At 42.4% G+C, this 19,995-nt stretch overlaps 1 protein-coding gene across 3 annotated transcripts in view; it reads left to right on the forward strand.

The window, feature by feature from the left end:
• The window catches only part of EPB41L5 (erythrocyte membrane protein band 4.1 like 5), a 169,841-nt gene that overhangs the window by 120,054 nt on the left and 29,792 nt on the right, over positions 1-19,995 (forward strand). For all 3 annotated transcript variants that reach the window (XM_070423144.1, XM_070423145.1, XM_070423146.1), the window contains exons 17-18: positions 11,377-11,540; positions 17,250-17,347. In XM_070423144.1, the coding sequence (XP_070279245.1) occupies positions 11,377-11,540; positions 17,250-17,347 (262 nt within the window). The remainder of the gene's footprint in view (positions 1-11,376; positions 11,541-17,249; positions 17,348-19,995) is intronic.

Here is a 19,995-nt window from a genome sequence, read left to right on the forward strand (position 1 = left end):
GTTTGGTTTAATCTGTCGATTAAGGTTGATATTTCCTATTAATTTTCTGTTTGGATGATTTATCTATAGCTATCAATGGAGTATAATTGTGTTTTTGTTACTTTCTCCCTTTAGTTCTGTTAGGAGTTGCTTTATATATTTTGATGCTCCCAGGTTGGGTGCATATGTATTGATAAGTGTATGTCTTCTTTTTTTAATATATATTTCTATTGATTTTTTGCAGAGAGGAAGGGAGAGGGATAGAGAGTTAGAAACATCGAGATCAGTTGCCTCTTGCACACCCGCTACTGGGGATGTGCCTGCAACGAAGGTACATGCCCTTGACTGGAATCGAACCTGGGACCCTTGAGTCTGCAGGCCGACGCTCTATCCATTGAGGCAAACCAGTTAGGGCAAGTGTAGGTCTTCTTGATATATTGTCCCCTTCATCATTATGAAATGTCTATCTTTGTTTTTTGTTACGTTTTGTAATCTTGAAATTTATTTTGTCACCTATAGTACAGCTGTATTTATAAGTCAGCTATAAGTAACCTGCTTTTCTCTGGATGCCATTTATTTGAAGTATCATTTTCCACCCTTTCACTTGAGTCTGTGTTTGTCCTTGCAGCTAAGATGTGTCTCCTGAAGGCAGCATATAGTTGGGTTTTATTTTTTGCTTGAACACTCTACTCTGTGTCTTTTAATTGGTGAGTTCAGTTCATTTCCATTTAGCATAATTATTGATATACTAGAGGCCTGATGCACGAAATTTGTGCAAGAGTAGGCCTTCCTTCCCCCAGCTGCCGGCACCAGCTTCCCTCTGGCACCCGGGACCCAGGCTTCCCTCACAGTCCCAACATCGTCCAGAAGGTCATCCGGAAGGACGTCTGGAAGGATGTCTGGTCTAATTAGCATATTACACTTTCATTATTATAGATGAGGATTTCCTGTAGCCATTTAATTGTTAGTTTTCTGGTAGCTATGTGTCTCCATTGTTTTTCCCCCTGTGTTTCTGTTTGGTGTGGGGTTGGAACCTCTCGTTCCTCAAGGCAGACCTCCACAGCCAAAATATCCCTTGTGGCCACCAGTCTCAACGTGGCTTCTTCTTATAGGACTTCTTCTCAGCTAGGTTTCAGGTGGCTCTGAATGATGGTTGTTCAGTAGTTTAGTTGTAATTTTGATGTGGCTGTGGAAGGATTCAAGTACCACATTTATCTATGCTGCCATCTTGACTGGAAATAAGTATCTATTCTTGGCTGGTGATTTTTCTCTTTCAATAATTTGAATAATTAATTTCACTCTCTCTTGGCTTGTAGTTTCGGCTAAAAAATATGATAATCTAATGGAATTTATTTTTATTAGTTATCATATTCTCTTCCCTGGCTGCTTTGAGAATTCTTGCTTTGATGGTAATTTTTGACAGTTTTAATATAATGTGCCTTGGAAAAAAGCCTTTTAGGATTGAGATAATTAGTTATTCTGTTAACTTCCTGTATCCGAGTATCCAGTTCTTTCCAAAGGTTTGGGAAGTTTTTATCATTTTTTTGTTTATATAGGCCTTCTGTCCCCTTTTCCTGCTCTTCATTTTCTGATACACCCATTATTCTTATATCACTATTTCTAACAAAGTCAGATAATTCTCCTAGAGATTTTCTTTTACTGTTGATTCTCTCTCTTCTTCCACCTGAGTCATTTCTAGATTTCTGTCTTCTTTATCACTAATGGTTTCCTCCATCTGGTCTGCTCTATTTCCTAAGTTTGCTAGTTTATTCTTCATCTCTTTTATTGAGTTTCTCAGCTCCAGAATTTAGTTTTGGTTCTTTCTTTCTTTTTTTATTTTATTGATTAAGGTATTACATATGTGTTCTTATCCCCTCCCCTATGGTCCCCTCACCCCCTCACTCATGCCCTCACCCCTCTGGTATCTGTGTCCATTGGTTAGGCTTATATTAGTATGCATGCATACAAGTCTTTGGTTGATCTCTCCCCCTTACTCCCATCCTCCCCCATCTTCCCTCTGAAGTTTGATGTTCTGATTGATGCTTCTCTGTCTCTGGATCTGTTTTTGTTCATCAGTTTATTTTGTTCATTATATTCCAAGATAATAATGAGATCATGTGATACTTACCTTTCTCTGACTGGCTTATTTCACTTAGCATAATGCTGTCCAGTTCCATCCATGCTATTGCAAATGGTAAGAATTCCTTCTTTTTTACCGCAGCATAGTATTCCATTGTGTAGATGTACCACAGTTTTTTAATCCACTCATCTGCTGATGGGCACTTAGGCTGTTTCCAAATCTTAGCTATGGTAAATTGTGCTGCTATGAACATAGAGGTGCATATATCCTTTCTGATTAGTGTTTCTAGTTTCTTGGGATATATTCCTAGAAGTGGGATCACTGGGTCAAATGGGAGTCCCATTTTTAGTTTTTTGAGGAAACTCCATACTGTTCTCCACAGTGGCTGCACCAGTCTGCATTCCCACCAGCAGTGCAGGAGGGTTCCTTTTTCCTCAAATCCTCACCAGCACTTGTTTGTTGATTTGTTGATGATAGCCATTCTGACAAGTGTGAGATGGTACCTCATTGTCGTTTTGATTGGCATCTCTCGGATGATTAGTCACTTTGAGCATCTTTTCATATGTCTCTTGGCCTTCCTTATGCCCTCTTTCAAAAAGTATCTATTTAGGTCCATTGCCCATTTTTTAATTGGGTTGTTAATCTTCCTTTTGTTAAGTTGTATGAGTTCCCTGTAACTGTTGGAGATTAAACCCTTATTGGTGATAACATTGGCAAATATTTTCTCCCATGCAGTGGGCTTCCTTGTTGTTTTGTTGATGGTTTCTTTTGCTGTACAGAAGGTTCTTTCTTAAAGTTTCAATCTCTTTGATGAAGTACTTCTTTTGTTCGTTAACTTTATTTCTTAGTTCATTGAATTTCCTTTCTGAATTTTCTTGTATCTCATTGAGTTTTTTCATAACTGCAATATTGAGTTCTCTGTCATTTAAATAACATATTTCCATTGCTTTCAGTTTATTTTCTGGAGATTTTAATTTTCTTTCTGATTTCCGTTGTTACTTGGCTATTCATTGTACTTGATGGGTTTTTTTCTCTGCATGACATTTGGTGGTGGTGGGAGGGGGAAGCTTCCTTTTAAAAACAATTTTAGCCAAAACCGGTTTGGCTCGGTGGATAGAGCACCAGCCTGCGGACTGAAGGTTCCCAGGTTCAATTCCGGTCAGGGGCATGTACCTGGGTTGCGGGCACATCCCCAGTGGGGGATGTGCAGGAGGCAGCTGATCAATGTTTCTCTCTCATCGATGTTTCTAACTCTCTATCTCTCTCCCTTCCTCTCTGTAAAAAATCAATAAAACATATTTAAAAAATAAATAAATAAAAACAATTTTAGTTGGTGAAATAGAGGTCTTATTCTTGTTTTCTAGAAGGTGAGGCTTCAAGGATCTATCGCCTCAGCTGTGGAAAACACTCAGTATTCCCCAGCAGGTGGGCGTCCACTTTCGGACCTGGGCACCTCTGTCTCAGGGCACCACCTCCATGGATCCATGGATTGGAAGGGGTGGCTATGCATTTCCTGTGTTTTCCTGGTGCCACCTTCCTGAAGCCAGATGCTCTGAGTCGACCCACCTGCTACTACTAGGATGTGCAGCAGGGGTTGGGGTGGGGGGAAGTGAGTTCAGGTGTCCCTGGTTCTTCCCTTCCTTGTGGGTTTGGCTGCAGTGAGTACAGATCACTTATGCTGGAGAGGTTTTTTTCAGTCCGTTCACAACCTGCCCAGAGAGGATTTTGTTGCCCAGAGTGCCACGGGGGATGGAGTGGGCGGATTCCCCAGCTGTGAGTCCTGTGTTCCATGCTGGCTGCTTTTGAGTGCTGAAACTTTGTTTTTAAATCATCACCCAAGAATATGTTTATTGATCTTTTTAGAGTGAGAAGAAGGGGGTGGAGGGAGAGAGAGACATCAATGTGAGGAAGGAACCTCAATTGGCAGCCTCCTGTGTGTGTATGCCCCCATGGGGGATCGAATCCTCAACCGAGGTATGTGCCCTGACCAGGAATCACACCTGAAACTTTTTTGGTACATCAGAAGACACTTCAGCCAACTGAGCAACCCAGCTGGGGCTGGAGGCTGCAATTTTTTTTGCACGTTTCTCTACCTCTGACCGTGGGCCCAACCTCAATGTGTGCCAGCCATCCAGGATGGATTGCTGTCTTGCCCTCCAATCTGGTCTGCCCCGTTAGGACTGTACCCCAGCCCTTCATTACTATTGCATCTGCTGGGGCTGCAGCAAGTGTGGGCTGGGTGCAGCTTCCATCTCTCTTCTCCCCCTGTGCCCCATCCGGTGCTAATATCCCCCCTTCAGATGTCTCTGTTGTTCAAGGCCAATACATCCTGCTTGTTCCGTCAATTATTCAGAAAGGAGTGTTTAAATCTTCAACCATAATTATTGATTTGCCTATTACTCTTTTCAGTCTTGGCTTCATGTATTTTGAAACTCTGTCATTAAGTTCCTAAATATTTAGGATTGTTATGTTTTCCTAATTAAATTACCCCTTTTTTCTCATGAAATGATCATCTTCATTTTAAGTTCTGTTCTGAACTCTGCTTTGATATCAATATATTCACTTTAGCTTTTACTGACTACTGTCAGCATGGAATATCTTTTATATTCTTCATTTTTAATCTCTGTTTTTTATATTTAAATTATGTTTTATGTAGGCAGTATATAATTGGATTTTTCTTTTTTAATTTTAACTGACAATCTTTGTATTTAAAAATTGGTATGTTTAGGCCATTTCCATTTAATATGATTACTGATATGATTAAATTTGAGTCTATCATTTTATTTTTGTTTTTCCCAGATGTTTCCTATTCCTGTCTTTCTAGCTTTCTGTCTTCTTCATTAATCAGGTGTTTTTAAAAATTCTATATATGGCCCGGCCAGCATGGCTCAGTGATTGAGAAGAACGGGGTGGAGGGAGAGAGAGAGAAACATCAGTGTGAGAGAGAAACATCAATTGGTATCCTCCCGTGTGTGTGTGCCCTGACCAGGAATTTTTTTTTTTTTGCATGTTTCTCTGTCCCTGACCATGGGCCCAACCTATGAACCAGAGGGTCATGGTTTGATTCCCAGTCAGGGCACATGCCCGGGGTTGTGGGCTCAGTCCCCAGTGTGGGGTGTGCAGGAGGCAGCCAATCAGTGATTCTCTCTCATCATTGATGTTTCTATCTCTCCCTCTCCCTTCTTCTCTGAAATCAATTATATATATATATATATATATATATATATGTATATATACACATACATATACATATATATACATATATATGTATATATATATATTTAAATTCTACGTATGTCTTTTTTTCACTTCTTAGCTATAACTCTTGCTTTGTTTTAATGGTTGCTTTTGCATGTACAACTTTAACTTATAACAGTCTACTTTCAAGGGCCATTATACCATTTCATGTACAGTGTAAGAACCTTAGAGTAGTGTACTTCCATTTCTCCTCTCCCAGCTTCTTTACTATCATTTGTCAAGCATTTTACTTTTATATATGTTATAAACCCCATAATACATTGTTCATTTTACTTCTGCCTGTAGGTCATTCTTTAACATTTTTTCATGCATGTCTTTTGGTTATGAATTATTTTATATGAATGGCAATGTTTTTATTTTGTCTTTTGTTTTTACTGCTTTAAGATATAATTTACATACCATATCATTCACCCATTTAAAGAGGACAATTCAATGTTTTTAGTACATTCATAGGATTGGGCAACCTTTATCACAATTTTATTTTAGGACATTTTTATTCACCCCCACCCCAAAGGAAATTCCAAACTCATTAGCAGTTGTTTTGATTACCTCCTGTTCATTCTTTTGGTGAGGGTCCAACACACAACACCCAACACTGGACAGATGAGACAGACAGCAATTTACTGGTCACAAATACTCATAGCTCAAGGGAGGAGGAAACTGCATAACATACAGGGCCATAGGAGTGTTGCTCCTGGAAGCAAAGTGAATAAACATGGGCTGTGCGAGGCAAGCTTTGTAATGACTTGAGGATGAGGTGACCCTTGGTTCCCACCAGAGGATGTGATTGGCCTGTTTGAATAATTTTGGCTGTCAGGAGAGTGACACTTGTTAGGTTAAGAACCTGGTAGAGCCAAAACCGGTTTGGCTCGGTGGGTAGAGCGTCGGACTGCGGACTGAAGGGTCCGAGATTCGATTCTGGTCAAGGGCATATACCTTGGTTGTGGGCACATCCCCAGTAGGAGGTGTGCAGGAGGCAGCTGGTTGATGTTTCTAACTCTCTATCCCTCTCCTTTCCGCTCTGTAAAAAATCAATAAAATATATTTAAAAAAAAAAAAAAAAGAACCTGGTAGAATGCAGGTGGTACAGTTGATATCAGATCTGGCTGGATGGGGAACTTTTTCCAATGAATTGGGGGAGGGCATATCTGGTGAGAGCAAGGGTACTTGTGATTAGTCCTTTGGGGTCTTGTGAGGCAGGGATGTCAAGGTAACACTTAATTTTAGACCTTACACCACAGCAGTCAAACACCACCACATTCCTCCCTGACCCCTCCTCCAGCTCTTGGCAACCACAAATCCACTCTCTGTCTTTATGGATTTGCCAAGTCTGGACATTTCATATAAATGTACTCAGACAATATGTGGTATTTTGTGTCTGATTTCTTTATCATGTTTTCAAGGGTCATCCATGTCACAGCATATATCAGCACTTCACTCCATTTATTGTTGATTAGTGTTTTACTCTATGGTATATCACATTTTATTTATCCTTGCCTCAGTTGATGGGTATTTGTGCTGTTTTCACTTTTGGCTCTTATGAATAATGCTGCTATGAACATTTATGTGTACCTTTTTGTGCAAATGTGTTTTCTTTTTGCTGTATACCTAGCTTTTTCTTTGCTTTTTAAAGCTTTATTTTGCTGGCTATAAAATATTGGTTGAGAGCTTTTCTTTCAGTGCTTTTCATCCGTTTCTTCTTGATTCTTGCATAAGTTGTTGATTTTTTCATCCGTTTCTTCTTGATTCTTGCATAAGTTGTTGATTTTTTCCTCCATCCGGTTTATGCATTCTAGGACCCTTATTCTGAATTCTTTTTCTGTCATGTTGCATGCTTCTGTTTCTCTTAGCTGCTTTTCTGGTGAGTCCTCCTTTTCTTTCCTTTGGGGGTTTCTTTGTCTACCCATGTTTGATCTCACCGACATATCTAGTTGTTGAGTCTTTCAGGGGCTGCTCCTTGGGTGGCAGTGGCTCCTCGGGCTGTGGTTGCTCCTCGGGTGGTTGTGGTAGCAGCTGCTCCTCAGTTGGCAATAGCTCCTCTGGTGGGTGCTGTTCACAGCTATGGTGGCTCCTCTGGCTGGTGGGGGGAGGCCTCACACCCAGCTGCTGTTCCTCAGACAGAGGGTGTGCTGATCACAAGGCTGCTGTTCCTTTGATGGGGGCGGGCTACACACGCAGCTGCTACTCCTTGAACTGGGGCGGACTGCTCACGTGGCTGCTGTTCCTTGAATGGGGGCTGGCTGCATGCTGCTGTTGTTCCTCTGATGTGGTGGGCTGCTTGTGGGGCTACTGCTCCTAGGACTTGGACAGGTTGATTGCAAGTCTGCTGCTACTCGTACAGGGGTGGGCTGCTTGCACGGCTGCTGCTCTTTGGACGGGAGTGAGCTGCACGCGTGGCTGCTCCTCCTTGGACAGGGACGGGCCACTCACCTGGCTGCTGCTCGTTGGACAGGTGCAGGCTGTTGTGGCTCTGCTCCTCGGACTGTTGCGTGCTGCGCAGGGCTGCCGCTCTTCGGACGTGGGCGGTCTGCTTGTGTGGCTGCTGCTCCTCGGACCGGGGTGGGCTGCTGCTGCTCCTCCTCGGATGGGGGCGGGCTGCTCACACAGCTGCTGTTCCTCGGGTTGGGCAGGCTGCTTGTGCGGCTGCTGCTACTTGGACGAGGGCACGATGCTTGAGCAGCTGTTGCTCCTCGGACTAGTGCAGGGTGTGGGCTGTGCGCAGCTGCTGCTCCTCGGATGTAGGTAGACTGCTCGTGCGGCTGCTGCTCCTTGGACAGGTCGGACTGCTCGTGTGATTGCTGCTCCTTGGACGGGGAAACAGGCCGTTCACACAGCTGCTGCTCCTTGGACAGGGCCAGGCCACATGAGGCTGCTGCTCTTAGGCCTGAGGCAGGCTGCTCATGGGGCTGATGCTCCTTGGACAAGAGCGTGCTGCTCATGTGTCTACTGCTCACGTGGTTGAAAAAATAATGTGAAAAGAAGTGGAAATAAAGCAACAAACAAAAAAAGGAGAACAAAGAAAAAAGAAAAAAAAGAAGGAAAAAAAAGAGCAACAAAGAAAAAAGCAAAAAAAAAAAGCTAACAAAATAATAATAAAAAAATAAAAATGAAAAATTGAAATATCATTCCATTGGCTGGCTTAAGATCCCAGTTTTCTGGAATGTCTGTGATTTTGGTTGTTGTTGTTGTTGTTGCTGGGACTGAAAGCCCCTCTATAGGTCAGACCCTGTTAACTCCCAGGGATTAATCAGATTATTTTAATCCTTCCACCCATTCAGGGTGGAATCTGGGTGTGGCTGTATTCCTTGCCTGGGGCCTGTAGTTATATCCTCAGGAGAAAATGGCTGCCCAAGTCCTGGGCTCCGGGGTGACTCAGCACTCAATTTGCTGCCACCTCTCCTGGACCCCCTTCTCTCCCCAGCCTCTCCCAGATTCCACTCGTCAGCACCTTCTCCCGCTCTTCAGCATGGGTGAGTGTCTGTATCCGAAATGTCCTATGAACAGGGTTCAGTGAAAACAAACAAACAAACGCCGGCCGCAGAAACGGGGAGGACTGGCTCTGTAAGCTCCTCTCTTACCGGCACTGCGTGGTCTGGTCAGCGCTTCAGGCTGCTCCCTTTAGGCTCAGCCCTCCATAGTTATGGAACCCAGATCTCAAATCCCCTGGCACCAACAGTCCCGAGGATCTCCTTTCTACAGTCAGGGGTTGTGCCTGTCCCAAGAGACTCGGCTGTGTGCCTCGCAGTCTCCCTCTGACCCTCTGGGCTCGGAGGTCTGGCAAACTTTCCTGCCCAGATCCCTGGTTTTTATCTTTCCAGGGGAACTCTGCCCTTCCCGGCTGCAAACTGTCTCACCAGCTGAGTATACTTCGTCTATTCGGGGTGGGTGTTCTTAGTTTCAGCTGCTCATTCTATTTGCTCCAGGACAAGCCTTGGGACGCATCTGCCTGTTCCGCCGCCATCTTGTCTTCTCTCTTTCTTCTTTCAGTGCTTTTAAGATGTTCCTCCACTGTCCTCTATTTTGTATTGTTTCTGATGAGAAATCAGCTGTCATTAATATCTTTATTTGAACACATAATATTTTGGGCTGTTTTTAAGATTTTCTTTTTATCATTACTTTTAAGTAGTCTGATTGTGATATGCTTTGGTGTAGTTTTCTTCATATTCTTGTCTTTAGGGTTTGTTGAGATTCTTGGATCTGTGTGTGGGGAAGCATGAGACTTGGTTGGAAAGCTTGTAGGGAGGATATTCCAAGAAAAGGGAAGTGTGTGGAAGGTCGCCTGACCTGTTTATTGGAATTCCCACTTAGGGGAGACTTAGGGGAGTGTGGACGGTGGGGCCCCTAATTATTCCTTGACCTTTCCAAACAAGTCTGTGCATATGCAGACCCCCAGGTGTTTATTGGAATCCTTATGCTTAATTCCCGGATGCCCTTTCCTAGAGTGCAATGTAAACACATGTGTCCTCCCAAAATTACTCACCCTGATTGTATTTAAAGATAAAAAATCCAATAAAAGCCTAATGAGGCAGGCAATCGAGGCTGCCTGGTCACTTCGGCCAGGCCATCCCTTAGCCTCTCTTTCACAGTGAAACTGTCAAAGTAATCCATTCATCCGTTGCTCAGGGTCTGCTGGTCAGCCCCAGCAAGGTGTGCCCTGTGTGAGGAACCCTGACATCTGTGGGCTAATAGTTTTCATTAAATCTTGATAAACTTCAGCAGCTATTTCTTTAAACATTTGTCCTGTCCCACCCCCACTTTGGAACTCCAGTTATCCATACAGTAGGCTACTTGAAGTTGTCCCACAGCTAAATGATATTCTTTTCATTTTGGGGGATTCTTGATCTCTGTGTGTTTTATTTTGGATAGTTTCTGTTGCTACGCCTTTAGTTTAGTGTCTTATCTAACTTATCATCTGTTGTCAATCCCATCTAATATATTTTACATTTTCGATATTGTAGTTTTCATCTCTAGAAGTTTGATTTGAGTCTTTTTTATATCTTCCATGTCTTTGCTTAACTTTTTTGATTATATGGAATACATATAATAACTATTTAATGAATTTCTCTGTTAATTCTAACATCATTTTCTATTGGTTGATTATTCTCTTTAACATGGGATATGTTTGCATTCCTGGTCATCTTTGAGTGGATGTCTGACAATTTACCAAGTTCTTCACCTAACAAATTTAACTTTCCTACCTGATGCTAGATAATTCTATATTTCTCTAAAACTTCTTGAACTTTGTTTTGGGATGTAGTTAAATTACTTAGAAACAGTTTGATTTTTTGGGTTAGGTGGGCCTATTGCCATGCTTAGTCTGAGTTAATTATTTTCCATGATTGAAGCAAGACCTTCCTAAATACTCAGTGCCCTGTGAATTATGAGTTTTTAGTCTATGGAAACAGGAGCTCTGATCCAGTATGAGTGCCACTAGTACTTTCCCCAGCCAAACGGAGGGAGGGAGGAAATCCTTCTGGATAGTTCTTTTCTAGCCTCAGAGAGTTTCCTCACATGCATTCTCTGACCAGCACTTGCTGAATACCTGAGACGGGGACCTTCTGCACATCTCCAGGATTCATTCCCTCCTTGAAGTGCTGCTCTCTCCTGTCTGGTACCCTGTCCTGCGAACTTAGCTGCCATGGTCTCCCTGGACTCCCAGCCCCATCTTACTTATTGAGAAGAGACGAGGGGCGTCCCTCTGGGCTGTGCCTCATTGCACCCTTGAGCCAGGGCACGGAAATTCTCTCAAGGCAACTGTAGGGCTCACCTTCTTTGTTTCCCTAATTTCAGAGTCACTGTCCTTTGCTTTCTGATGTCTGATGTCTTGAAAACAGTTTTTCCCCTTGTTAAGTTATTTCAAGTAGGACATTAAATCCAGTGCCATTTACTCCATCCTGGCTGATAGAAAAGTCTACCCAAAATGTTTTGACAGATGAATAAACTAGTTGGAATATAAACTCTTACATGAATTTTTTTCCAATAAAGATTTTTTCTTAGTATTTTAAATTCTTTTCATGATAAATTTCTTGGTCTAAATAAGTTTTCTGGTACCTTTACAGCTTGCCTCCGAATATTGATTTGCTAGATAGTCCAGCCTTATTGGAAACAACTATTGATGATGTAATTGGGGCACCTGACACTGTGGAAACATTGCAATCACCTGATGAAATTAATGTAGCCCCCAGGCAAACCGGATTAGAGGAACCTGAAGTTGAAGGCAAGAGTGAGTAAATATTCTGTATAACATCAATGACACCTTTTATTTTACCTCCCTTTTAAATGAGCTACTTAAGTCAGTTCCTTCAAGAATATTTTATGTAGTAGTTGAATTTTAAATATTAATGTAAAAGAGTTATGCCTTCTTGCCTTAAGGGTTCATTGAAATATTTAAGATTGCATAATTGAGACCATTAAACATTTGATCACTTATAAGCCATTAAATATTTGTACATTTTCAAACTTGCTTTTTCACTTTGTTTCTTGAGTGAAAATTAAGAGAAAACGTTTCTTGAAAGATTTTTAAGGTTCAGGATTGAATAAATGTTTGGACATTCCATTAGCTCCTAGAAAGTATTTTGTTTTTATGAGGACTGTTGTTTCACAGATCTATAAAAAATAAATAATCCAGAAAGAAAACTGCTTTCCTTACATTTTAAAAGGTTAAAAGATAACAGTATATTGAACATTGAAAATTTCTAATATTTGTGAATTTGGTTTGATATTAAAGTATAAGTTGTGTTTAAACAGAAACTTCCTGTTGAATCTCAGTGTAATGTATGCTCATTTTAAAAGCAGCTCATATTTATGTGGCTCTTGATTGGTAATTGCCATTGAGTATGCTGTTGTCTCTCATTATATAGAATACAGCAGTAGTATATAGTAATGTAGAGATGGGAAGTGTTAATGAAAAATTATACTGTGCTTCTGGTTAGGAGAACATGCAGTAGTACTACTTACTGGTAAGTGGCATTAAAAGTTTGTTCTTTTGTTCTCCAGGTAACCACTACAAATACATGGTTAAACAAATATTCTGATATGTTCAAGATTTTATGTTCTTATTGACATCTACCATGTTTGAATTGTGCTTATGAATCTGAGATTAGGGAAACAAAAATTAACTTAAATTTCTTATGTTGGTAATTTCAGAATAATGTTCTAATTTTATTTCAAAGATAGTAGTTAGTTATTGGATTAAGAAAACATCCTCCATTACTATTTGTCTTATATATACTTTCTTTGCCATAATTCCTTTAGGTTCATTTCCAGTTTTTACAGCCCTGTCCTGGACTCTACCTTTTGTTAGCAAAGACCACTCTTTGTCACTAGAAAGATGTGAGACAAGAAATTTAAGGCCAGCAGAATTTAGATTCAACCAGAAGCAGGATTAGCTTCATATGGAGTGTTTCCAGGGTTACAATGAAAGTACTCTCCACTATGGAGTTGGCGGTGTTGATTTTATTTACATTTCATTTTATGTCCATTATATGAATTTTAAAAGTTTTTAACAGTGCTGCAATAGTGTTGTATTAGCAAACAACATTCACTTTGTACATACATTTTAGGAAATTGTATTGGTTTTGGTGAATATGGTAGGATGAATGAGGGTTGCCTAGAAAAGATAATATGAGATGTAATAACTCTTCAAATATTTGAAAGCCTGATATAGCATAGAATTTATTTTATGACACTTTATTGGTGAATCTTGGACCTACAATTTGCAAGTATAGAGAAGCAGATTTGCAATTAGTATAGAAAAGGATTTTTAAAATGTTTCTGCCATATATCAGAAATAGATACCTAACACATAGTAAGTGAGCCCTCATTTTAGAAGATATTCAAGTGGAGCTTAAATGCTGTTGAAGTTGTGACAGAAGAAATCCTTGCATAGTTTGAGAGTTTCATTAATAAGACTTACTCAGTGCAGATTTATAGCATTTGCTCAAAGTCAGTGAAAATGGAGTGTTTTGGTATTAAGAATTAAGGCCATAGAATCTTGGTATCCAATTTACTCTTTATTTTCTTTTGGTTATAATGTGAAAATCCTGATTCACATAGCTGAGTAGTTATAAATAGTAACTTTTTAAAAAACAGCTTATCCTACAATCTCAGGATGTTCCTCAGCCAAACAGATGTAGCAGAAGAAGCTTTATTTAAGCAGCAACAGCAAACAAACAAACAAACAAAAAAACACCCCACACCCAATGTTATTAATTTATCAGCATAAGCTAAAGCATTTGTGGTCTCAACATCATCATGTTAAAATTTAGCATAAAATAATTTGAAGCATAAGAAAACCAGGAAATGGCAATGAAGTAAATGAGTATGGATGATTTTGAGATCAGTGTTGAATTAGTGGTTCTCATTACTGGGAGAGTTTTAAAAACTACCAGTGCCAGAAAACTACCTCCAGAAATTCTGATATTATTGTTCTGAGGTCAGCTCTGGGAAGCAGTATTACTTAAAAACTCCACATCTGGTTCATATGTTCAGCAAGAGTTAATTGCTGTATACTTTTAGATGATCCCTTTGACCAGGAGGAAATGATTTAATAGTTTTTACTCCCTTCTTCTGCCTGACTATATAGAAATTATTAGGCATTCAACAGCTTTTTTTTGGTCAAATGAACATGTAAAAATTCCAACTCATATCAATTAGTCCCTGTATAAGATTATTATAGTGTGGTTAATTTAAATAGAGTTCATTTAAAGCTGAATTGTGTTAAATGCATTATCTTTTCAGTGGTTAGAGGACTTTATTTGTAACTAGAGGCCCAGTGCATGAAATTCATGCACAGGTAGGGTTCCTAGCCGCTGCCGGCTGCCGTCCAGGGCCTCCCTTTCCCGGCTGCCGGCTGGAACCTTCCTTCATTCTGTGCCGCCCCCTGATGATCAGATCACATCATAGCAAGCAACTGAACTCCTGGGAATGGTGGAACTCCCAAGGGGACACTTTGCATATTAGGCTTTTATATATACACTAGAGGCCCGGTGTACAAAAATTTGTGCACTCGGGGGGAGAGGGGGTCCCTCAGCCCGGCCTGTGCCCTCTCGCAGTCTGGAACCCCTCGGGAGATAATGACCTGCTGGCTTAGGCCTGCTCCTGGGTGGCAGAGGGCAGGCCCAATCCCTAGGTGCAGCCCCTGGTCGGGCTCAGAGCAGGGCTGATTGGGGAGTTGGGGTGCCCCACCGTTATGCACAGAGCAGGGAAGATTGGGAGGTTGCGATGCCACCCTCAGTCACGCTTAGGGTAGGGCTGATTGGGGGGTTGGGGCACCACCCCCTATCACACTCAAGGCAGGGTCGATGGGGAGGTTGCGGCGCCACCCCCTGTGACGCACAGAGCAGGGCCAATCAGGGGGTTGGGGCGCTGCCCCCTGTCACGCACAGAGCAGGGCCCATCAGGGGGGTTGGGGCTCCGTACCCTGCAGGGCCAATCAGGGGGTTGGGGCGCTGCCCACTGTCACGCACAGAGCAGGGCCCATCAGGGGGGTTGGGGCTCCATACCCTGTCACACACACAGCAGGGCGGATCAGGGAGTTGGGGCGCCGCCCTCTATCACCCACAGAGCAGGGCCGATCAGGGGGTTGGGGCACTGCCACTGTCACACTCAGGGCAGGGCCGATGGGGAGGTTATGGCTCTACCCCATCACACACAGAGCAGGGCCCATGTGTTGGGGGGGGGTTGGGGCGCCGCCCTCTATCACCCACAGAGCAGGGCCGATCAGGGGGTTGGGTCGCCGCCACTCTCACACTCAGGGCAGGGCCGATGGGGAGGTTATGGCTCTACCCTGTCACACATAGAGCCGCAGGGCGATCAGGGGGTTGGGGCACCTTCCCCTGTCACGAACAGAGCAGGGCGGATAGGGAGGTTGTGGCCCTGCCCCCTGTCACACACAGAGCCGCAGGGCGATCAGGGGGTTTGGGCGCTGCCCCCTATCACGCTGATCCCGGTGCCGGGAGGCATATTACCCTTTTACTATATAGAATAGAGGCCAGGTGCATGGGTGGGGGCCGGCTGGTTTGCCCTGAAGGGTGTCCTGGATCAGGGTGGGGGTCCCCACTGGGGTGCCTGGCCAGTCTGGCTGAGGGGCTGAGGGCCGTTTTCAGGCTGGCGGGTGATTAAAGCTCCCAACCGCTCCTTTTTTTCTTTTTTTTTTAAATTCTGGGCCAGCTTTAGCTCTGAGGCCTCTGCTGCTGAAAGCAGGTTTCTGGCCTTTGTTTACCTTCTGTATTTGATACAATGTTGCGGTCCGGCTGGCTGAAGCCCAGCTGACTAAAGCAGGTTTCTGGGGTTTTGTTTAGCTTCTTTATTTGCAACATAGCTGCTTAGAGTTGCAGCTGAGAGGCCGGCAAGTCAGGCGGGGAACGTTGGAGTCCGCCGTCACTGGAGCAAGCAAGCCTCCCTGTTAGCTTCAGTGCGTGGCTGCCGGCCGCCATCTTGGCTGGCAGTTAATTTGCATATCGCCCTGATTAGCCAATGGGAAGGGTAGCGGATGTACGGCTAATTACCATGTTTCTCTTTTATTAGATTAGATACTAGAGGCCTGGTGCATGAAATTCGTGCACGGGGGTGGGGGGAGTCCCTCAGTCCAGCCTGCACCTTCTCCAATCCGGGACCCCTTGGCGGATGTCCAACTGCCAGTTTAGGCCTGATCCCTGTGGGCAGTCGGACATCACTCTTGCAATCTGGGACCACTGGCTCCTAACCGCTCACCCGCCTGCCTGCCTGATCACCCCTAACCACTCTGCCTGCCTGCCTGATCACACCTAACCCCTCTGCCTGCCTGCCTGATTGCCCCTAACCCCTCTACCTGCCTGCCTGATCACCCCTAACTGCCTCTGCCTGCCAGCCTGATCGCCCCTAACTGCCCTGCCCTGCCAGCCTGATTGCCCCTAACTGCCTCTGTCTCAGCCCCTGCCACCGTGGCTTTGGAAGGAGGACCGGACGACTGGAAGATGTCTGGTCTATCCGGTCTAATTAGCATATTACCCTTTTATTATAGATGTGTTTTGCAGCCAAGGTGGAACATAAGACAAAATGCTTGTCCTGCATCACACCTAATGTGTCCAATATGTAATATATTGAGTCAGTGAATGAATAAATATATATCCTTCATCAGTTTGCTCCACATAGTTTAGTTTTAGGCTGTGTATTTTTAGGGCCAAGGAAAGACAATGGCAAAGTACTGAGGTTTGGCTGGAGGAGCTTGGGTTGTAGTTATAGAAGAAAGGATCGTGTCACAGGTGAACTCTGCCTTCCTTAAAAAATATATTTTTATTGATTTCAGAAAGGAAGGGAGAGGGAGAGAGAGATAGAAACACCAACGATGAGAGAGAATCATTGATTGGCTGCCTCCTACAACCCGGACATGGTGCCCTTGACTAGAATAGAACTAGTGACCCTTCAGTCCGCAGGCTGACGCTCTATCCTCTGAGCCAAACCAGCTTGGGCTCTGCCTGTTTTTTAAGTCTTTTAAAAGTATATTTTTATTGATTTTAGAGAGAGAGGAAAGGAGAGGGATAGAGAGATAGAAACATCAATCGTCTGCCTCCTGCATGCCCCCTACTGGGGATCAAACCAGCAACCTGGGCATGCGCCCTGACCAAGAATCCATCTGTGACCTCCTGGTTCATGGATCGATGCTCAACTACTGAGCCACACTGGCCAGGCAATTTCTTTGAACCTTTTGACTAGTAAGCCTTCTTAACCACACATGCTATTGAGATTCCATATGTAGTGGCTTTTTAGGAGCGGTGAAGATACAGGCCAATGTTGCTGTTTAGGTTAACTCTTATTCAAATTAATGGAGAGTTACCTGGTTACAGAAAGAAAATATCTTTATTCTGTGGTCCTAACCCTTTAATTGATGCTACCCTCACACAGCTCTGACAGCGTGGCAGACTAAGAGGCTATTTTTCCCTTTTTTTTTCAGCATTAAAAGATGCGCCAGAGAAGCTGAAACACCTTGAGATAGAAAACGGTTCATTGCCCTCCCCTCGTCCCAACATTGATGTTAACATCAACAACCAGGTACTCAGATTTCTCCTTATATACCTGTCACACATCTCTAGACCTCCCAGAAATCCTTTCTTTCCAAAGCTAATACTTTTTCTTCTCTTTTGCTGGGATATTTGTCTGTGCTGGATTCTTATAAACCTGTTTTCTCATTTAAAAAGGACAAATTTTCAGATGTTTAGGAGGGAAAGAGAAACTTGGGCATTGGCATTAAGAACTGTAAGGTCATCTCATAATTTTTTACACATATAGTCAAAAGTGATATAGATGGTAACTTTTAATTTTGATTCAGCCTTTTTATTTTCTTCATTCTGTTTAGTGGGTCTTGATTTAGTTGAAGAACTTAGTGAATGGCTTTTGAAATTATAGGAGGATTTTTTTTGAAAGGAGCTGCTCTGTAATATAAACAAGGAAGAGACTAGAACTCTAGATGCTTCAGATTTATCTTTCATACCTTTCACCACCCTGTCTCCTTGGAGTTTTTAGGCATTGAGTGGCGGTTAGGGGTGCATATCAATTAAACTTTAGTTAATTGCAAAGCATTTTCTTACTTCTACATGCAATATCTAAAATAAATTGAATGAGATAAAAATAATTAATTGTTTTAGCTACCCGATGTCCCCATTAAATGGAAGAGTGAATTTTAGGTAATGATCTGGAGACACCCTTGTATAGACAACAGATAGCAAGGCTCTGTTGAATGAATCCTGTTTTAATTCGGTTTTAAGGAGGAAAGGGGAACACTTGATCTACAGTGTTCTTTCACCCCTGGATAACTAATGGGAATTTTTTCAGAGACAAGTATGAAGTAGAGAGTGATTTTCTTCTTTCTTGCATAGTCATTTGTTAAAGCTGTTCTTTTGAATCCAATTTTTTTTTTCAATGTGTTTTTGTTTTTTCTTAGAAATATCTTTTAGAAGCTGATTAAATTTCAGGAAGGCTTTTATTTTCTTGACCACCTCGATATTTGTAATTATATTGGTCTGTGTGCTTTCACATTGTCAGTTGTTTTACTATCACTGTAAAGTAGGAGAATGCGGGGTCAGAGACAGAAGGTTAATTTGACACAAATTTAGTGGAGGACTTGAATGAAACTAAAAAAGAATGAAGCCTGGTGACTCTTGGGGAGGGGAGAAGCAGAGTGAGTGTTCGTTACACTGGTTGAGAACTTAAGCAGACTTTGGGGTGCCTTTAACCCCTGATATAAGCACCTGACCGCCAAGGACTTCTCTGCGGTAGAGGGTCATTTCAGATTAGTTCTAATTGGGGTATTTAGGAATCAGGTGTCCTTTTAATTCTTTTGGTCTTATGCTTGACACATTTTGGCCATCCAAGGCAGATATATCAGCAGTTAGGTGCCATTGGAGTTATGTGCTAAAAGAAAATTAAGTGAAGTGGTAGGTCAAAGTACAGGCAGGGAGACTTTTAAAGCCTTTGGTACTTTTGCAAAATTGCCTCCCAGAAAGATGGCAACAATTTATACTTTTACCTGCGATGTTAGTTGAACTGTTGTTTTTGTTTTTAATATAGGCATGAAAATAAATATGTGCCTATGTCAGAGGCAGGTTGCTCTGACAACCCTATTATATGATTACTAAGTCATCTCAGGTCTCCAACATAATTGTCTCTGAAAAGAAAATGTCAAAGCATTTTAACTGGCTATAATTTTTTTCAGCTTTATTGAGATAAAATCTATAATAATAAAAGTGTAATATGCAAGCCAGGCCAGCCAAGGCAGGTGCGATGCGATTGAGGAGGAGGGGGCACCGCCATCGCCCCATGATCCCCCTGCAGAGGGAGGCCCAGGCCACCGGCCGGCAGGGTAATCAATCAGGGGGCTCCGCAATGGCTACCCTGCAGGCAGTGCTGCAGTGAGTGGGCGGGGCCTCCTCTGTGGAGCAGTCAGTCTCGGCGCTCCCGGACTGCTAGAGGGCACAGGCCTGGCTGAGGGACCCTCCCTCCCAATGCATGAATTTCATGCACTGAGCCTCTAGTTGACAAATAAAATTATAATATATTTAAAGCACACGACATGGTGATTTGCTATATGTATACATTGTGAAATGATTCCTGCAATTAAATGAACACATCCATCACCTCAGAGAGTTATCATTTTGTTTTGTTTTGTTTTTTGGTGATAATGTTTAACAGCTACTCTCTTAGCAAATTTCAAGTGTACAGAACAATATAGTGAACTATAGTCACCATGCTGTACATTAGATCCTCAGAACTTATCTGTGTTATCACTGAAAGCTTGTACCCTTTACCAACCTCTCCCTATCCCCCTCACCCTCAGTTTCTAGTAGCAACCATTCTACTCTGTTTCTATGATTTATTTTTAGATTTTACATATAAATAATATGCAGTACTTATCATTCTCTGACTTATTTCAGTTAGCATAATGCCTTTCAGCATTTTCCATGTTGTTGCAAATGGCAGGATTTCCTTCTTTGTAAAGACCGAATAATATTCCATGTGTGTACACACAGTCACACAAACACCACATTTTCTTTATTCACTCATTCTTTAATGTTCCTATAGGTTGGTTCCATATCTTGGCTATTGTGCATAATGCTGCAGTGAACATGGGAGTATATCTATTCAAGATAGTGATTTTGTTTCCTTTGGATATATCCTCAGAAGTGGGATTGCTGGATCATAAG

This window comes from Myotis yumanensis, unplaced genomic scaffold (genome assembly GCF_028538775.1).
Source record: "Myotis yumanensis isolate MYYU_CA2020_CCGP unplaced genomic scaffold, mMyoYum1.0.hap1 SCAF_8, whole genome shotgun sequence".
Classification (NCBI taxonomy): domain Eukaryota; kingdom Metazoa; phylum Chordata; class Mammalia; order Chiroptera; family Vespertilionidae; genus Myotis; species Myotis yumanensis.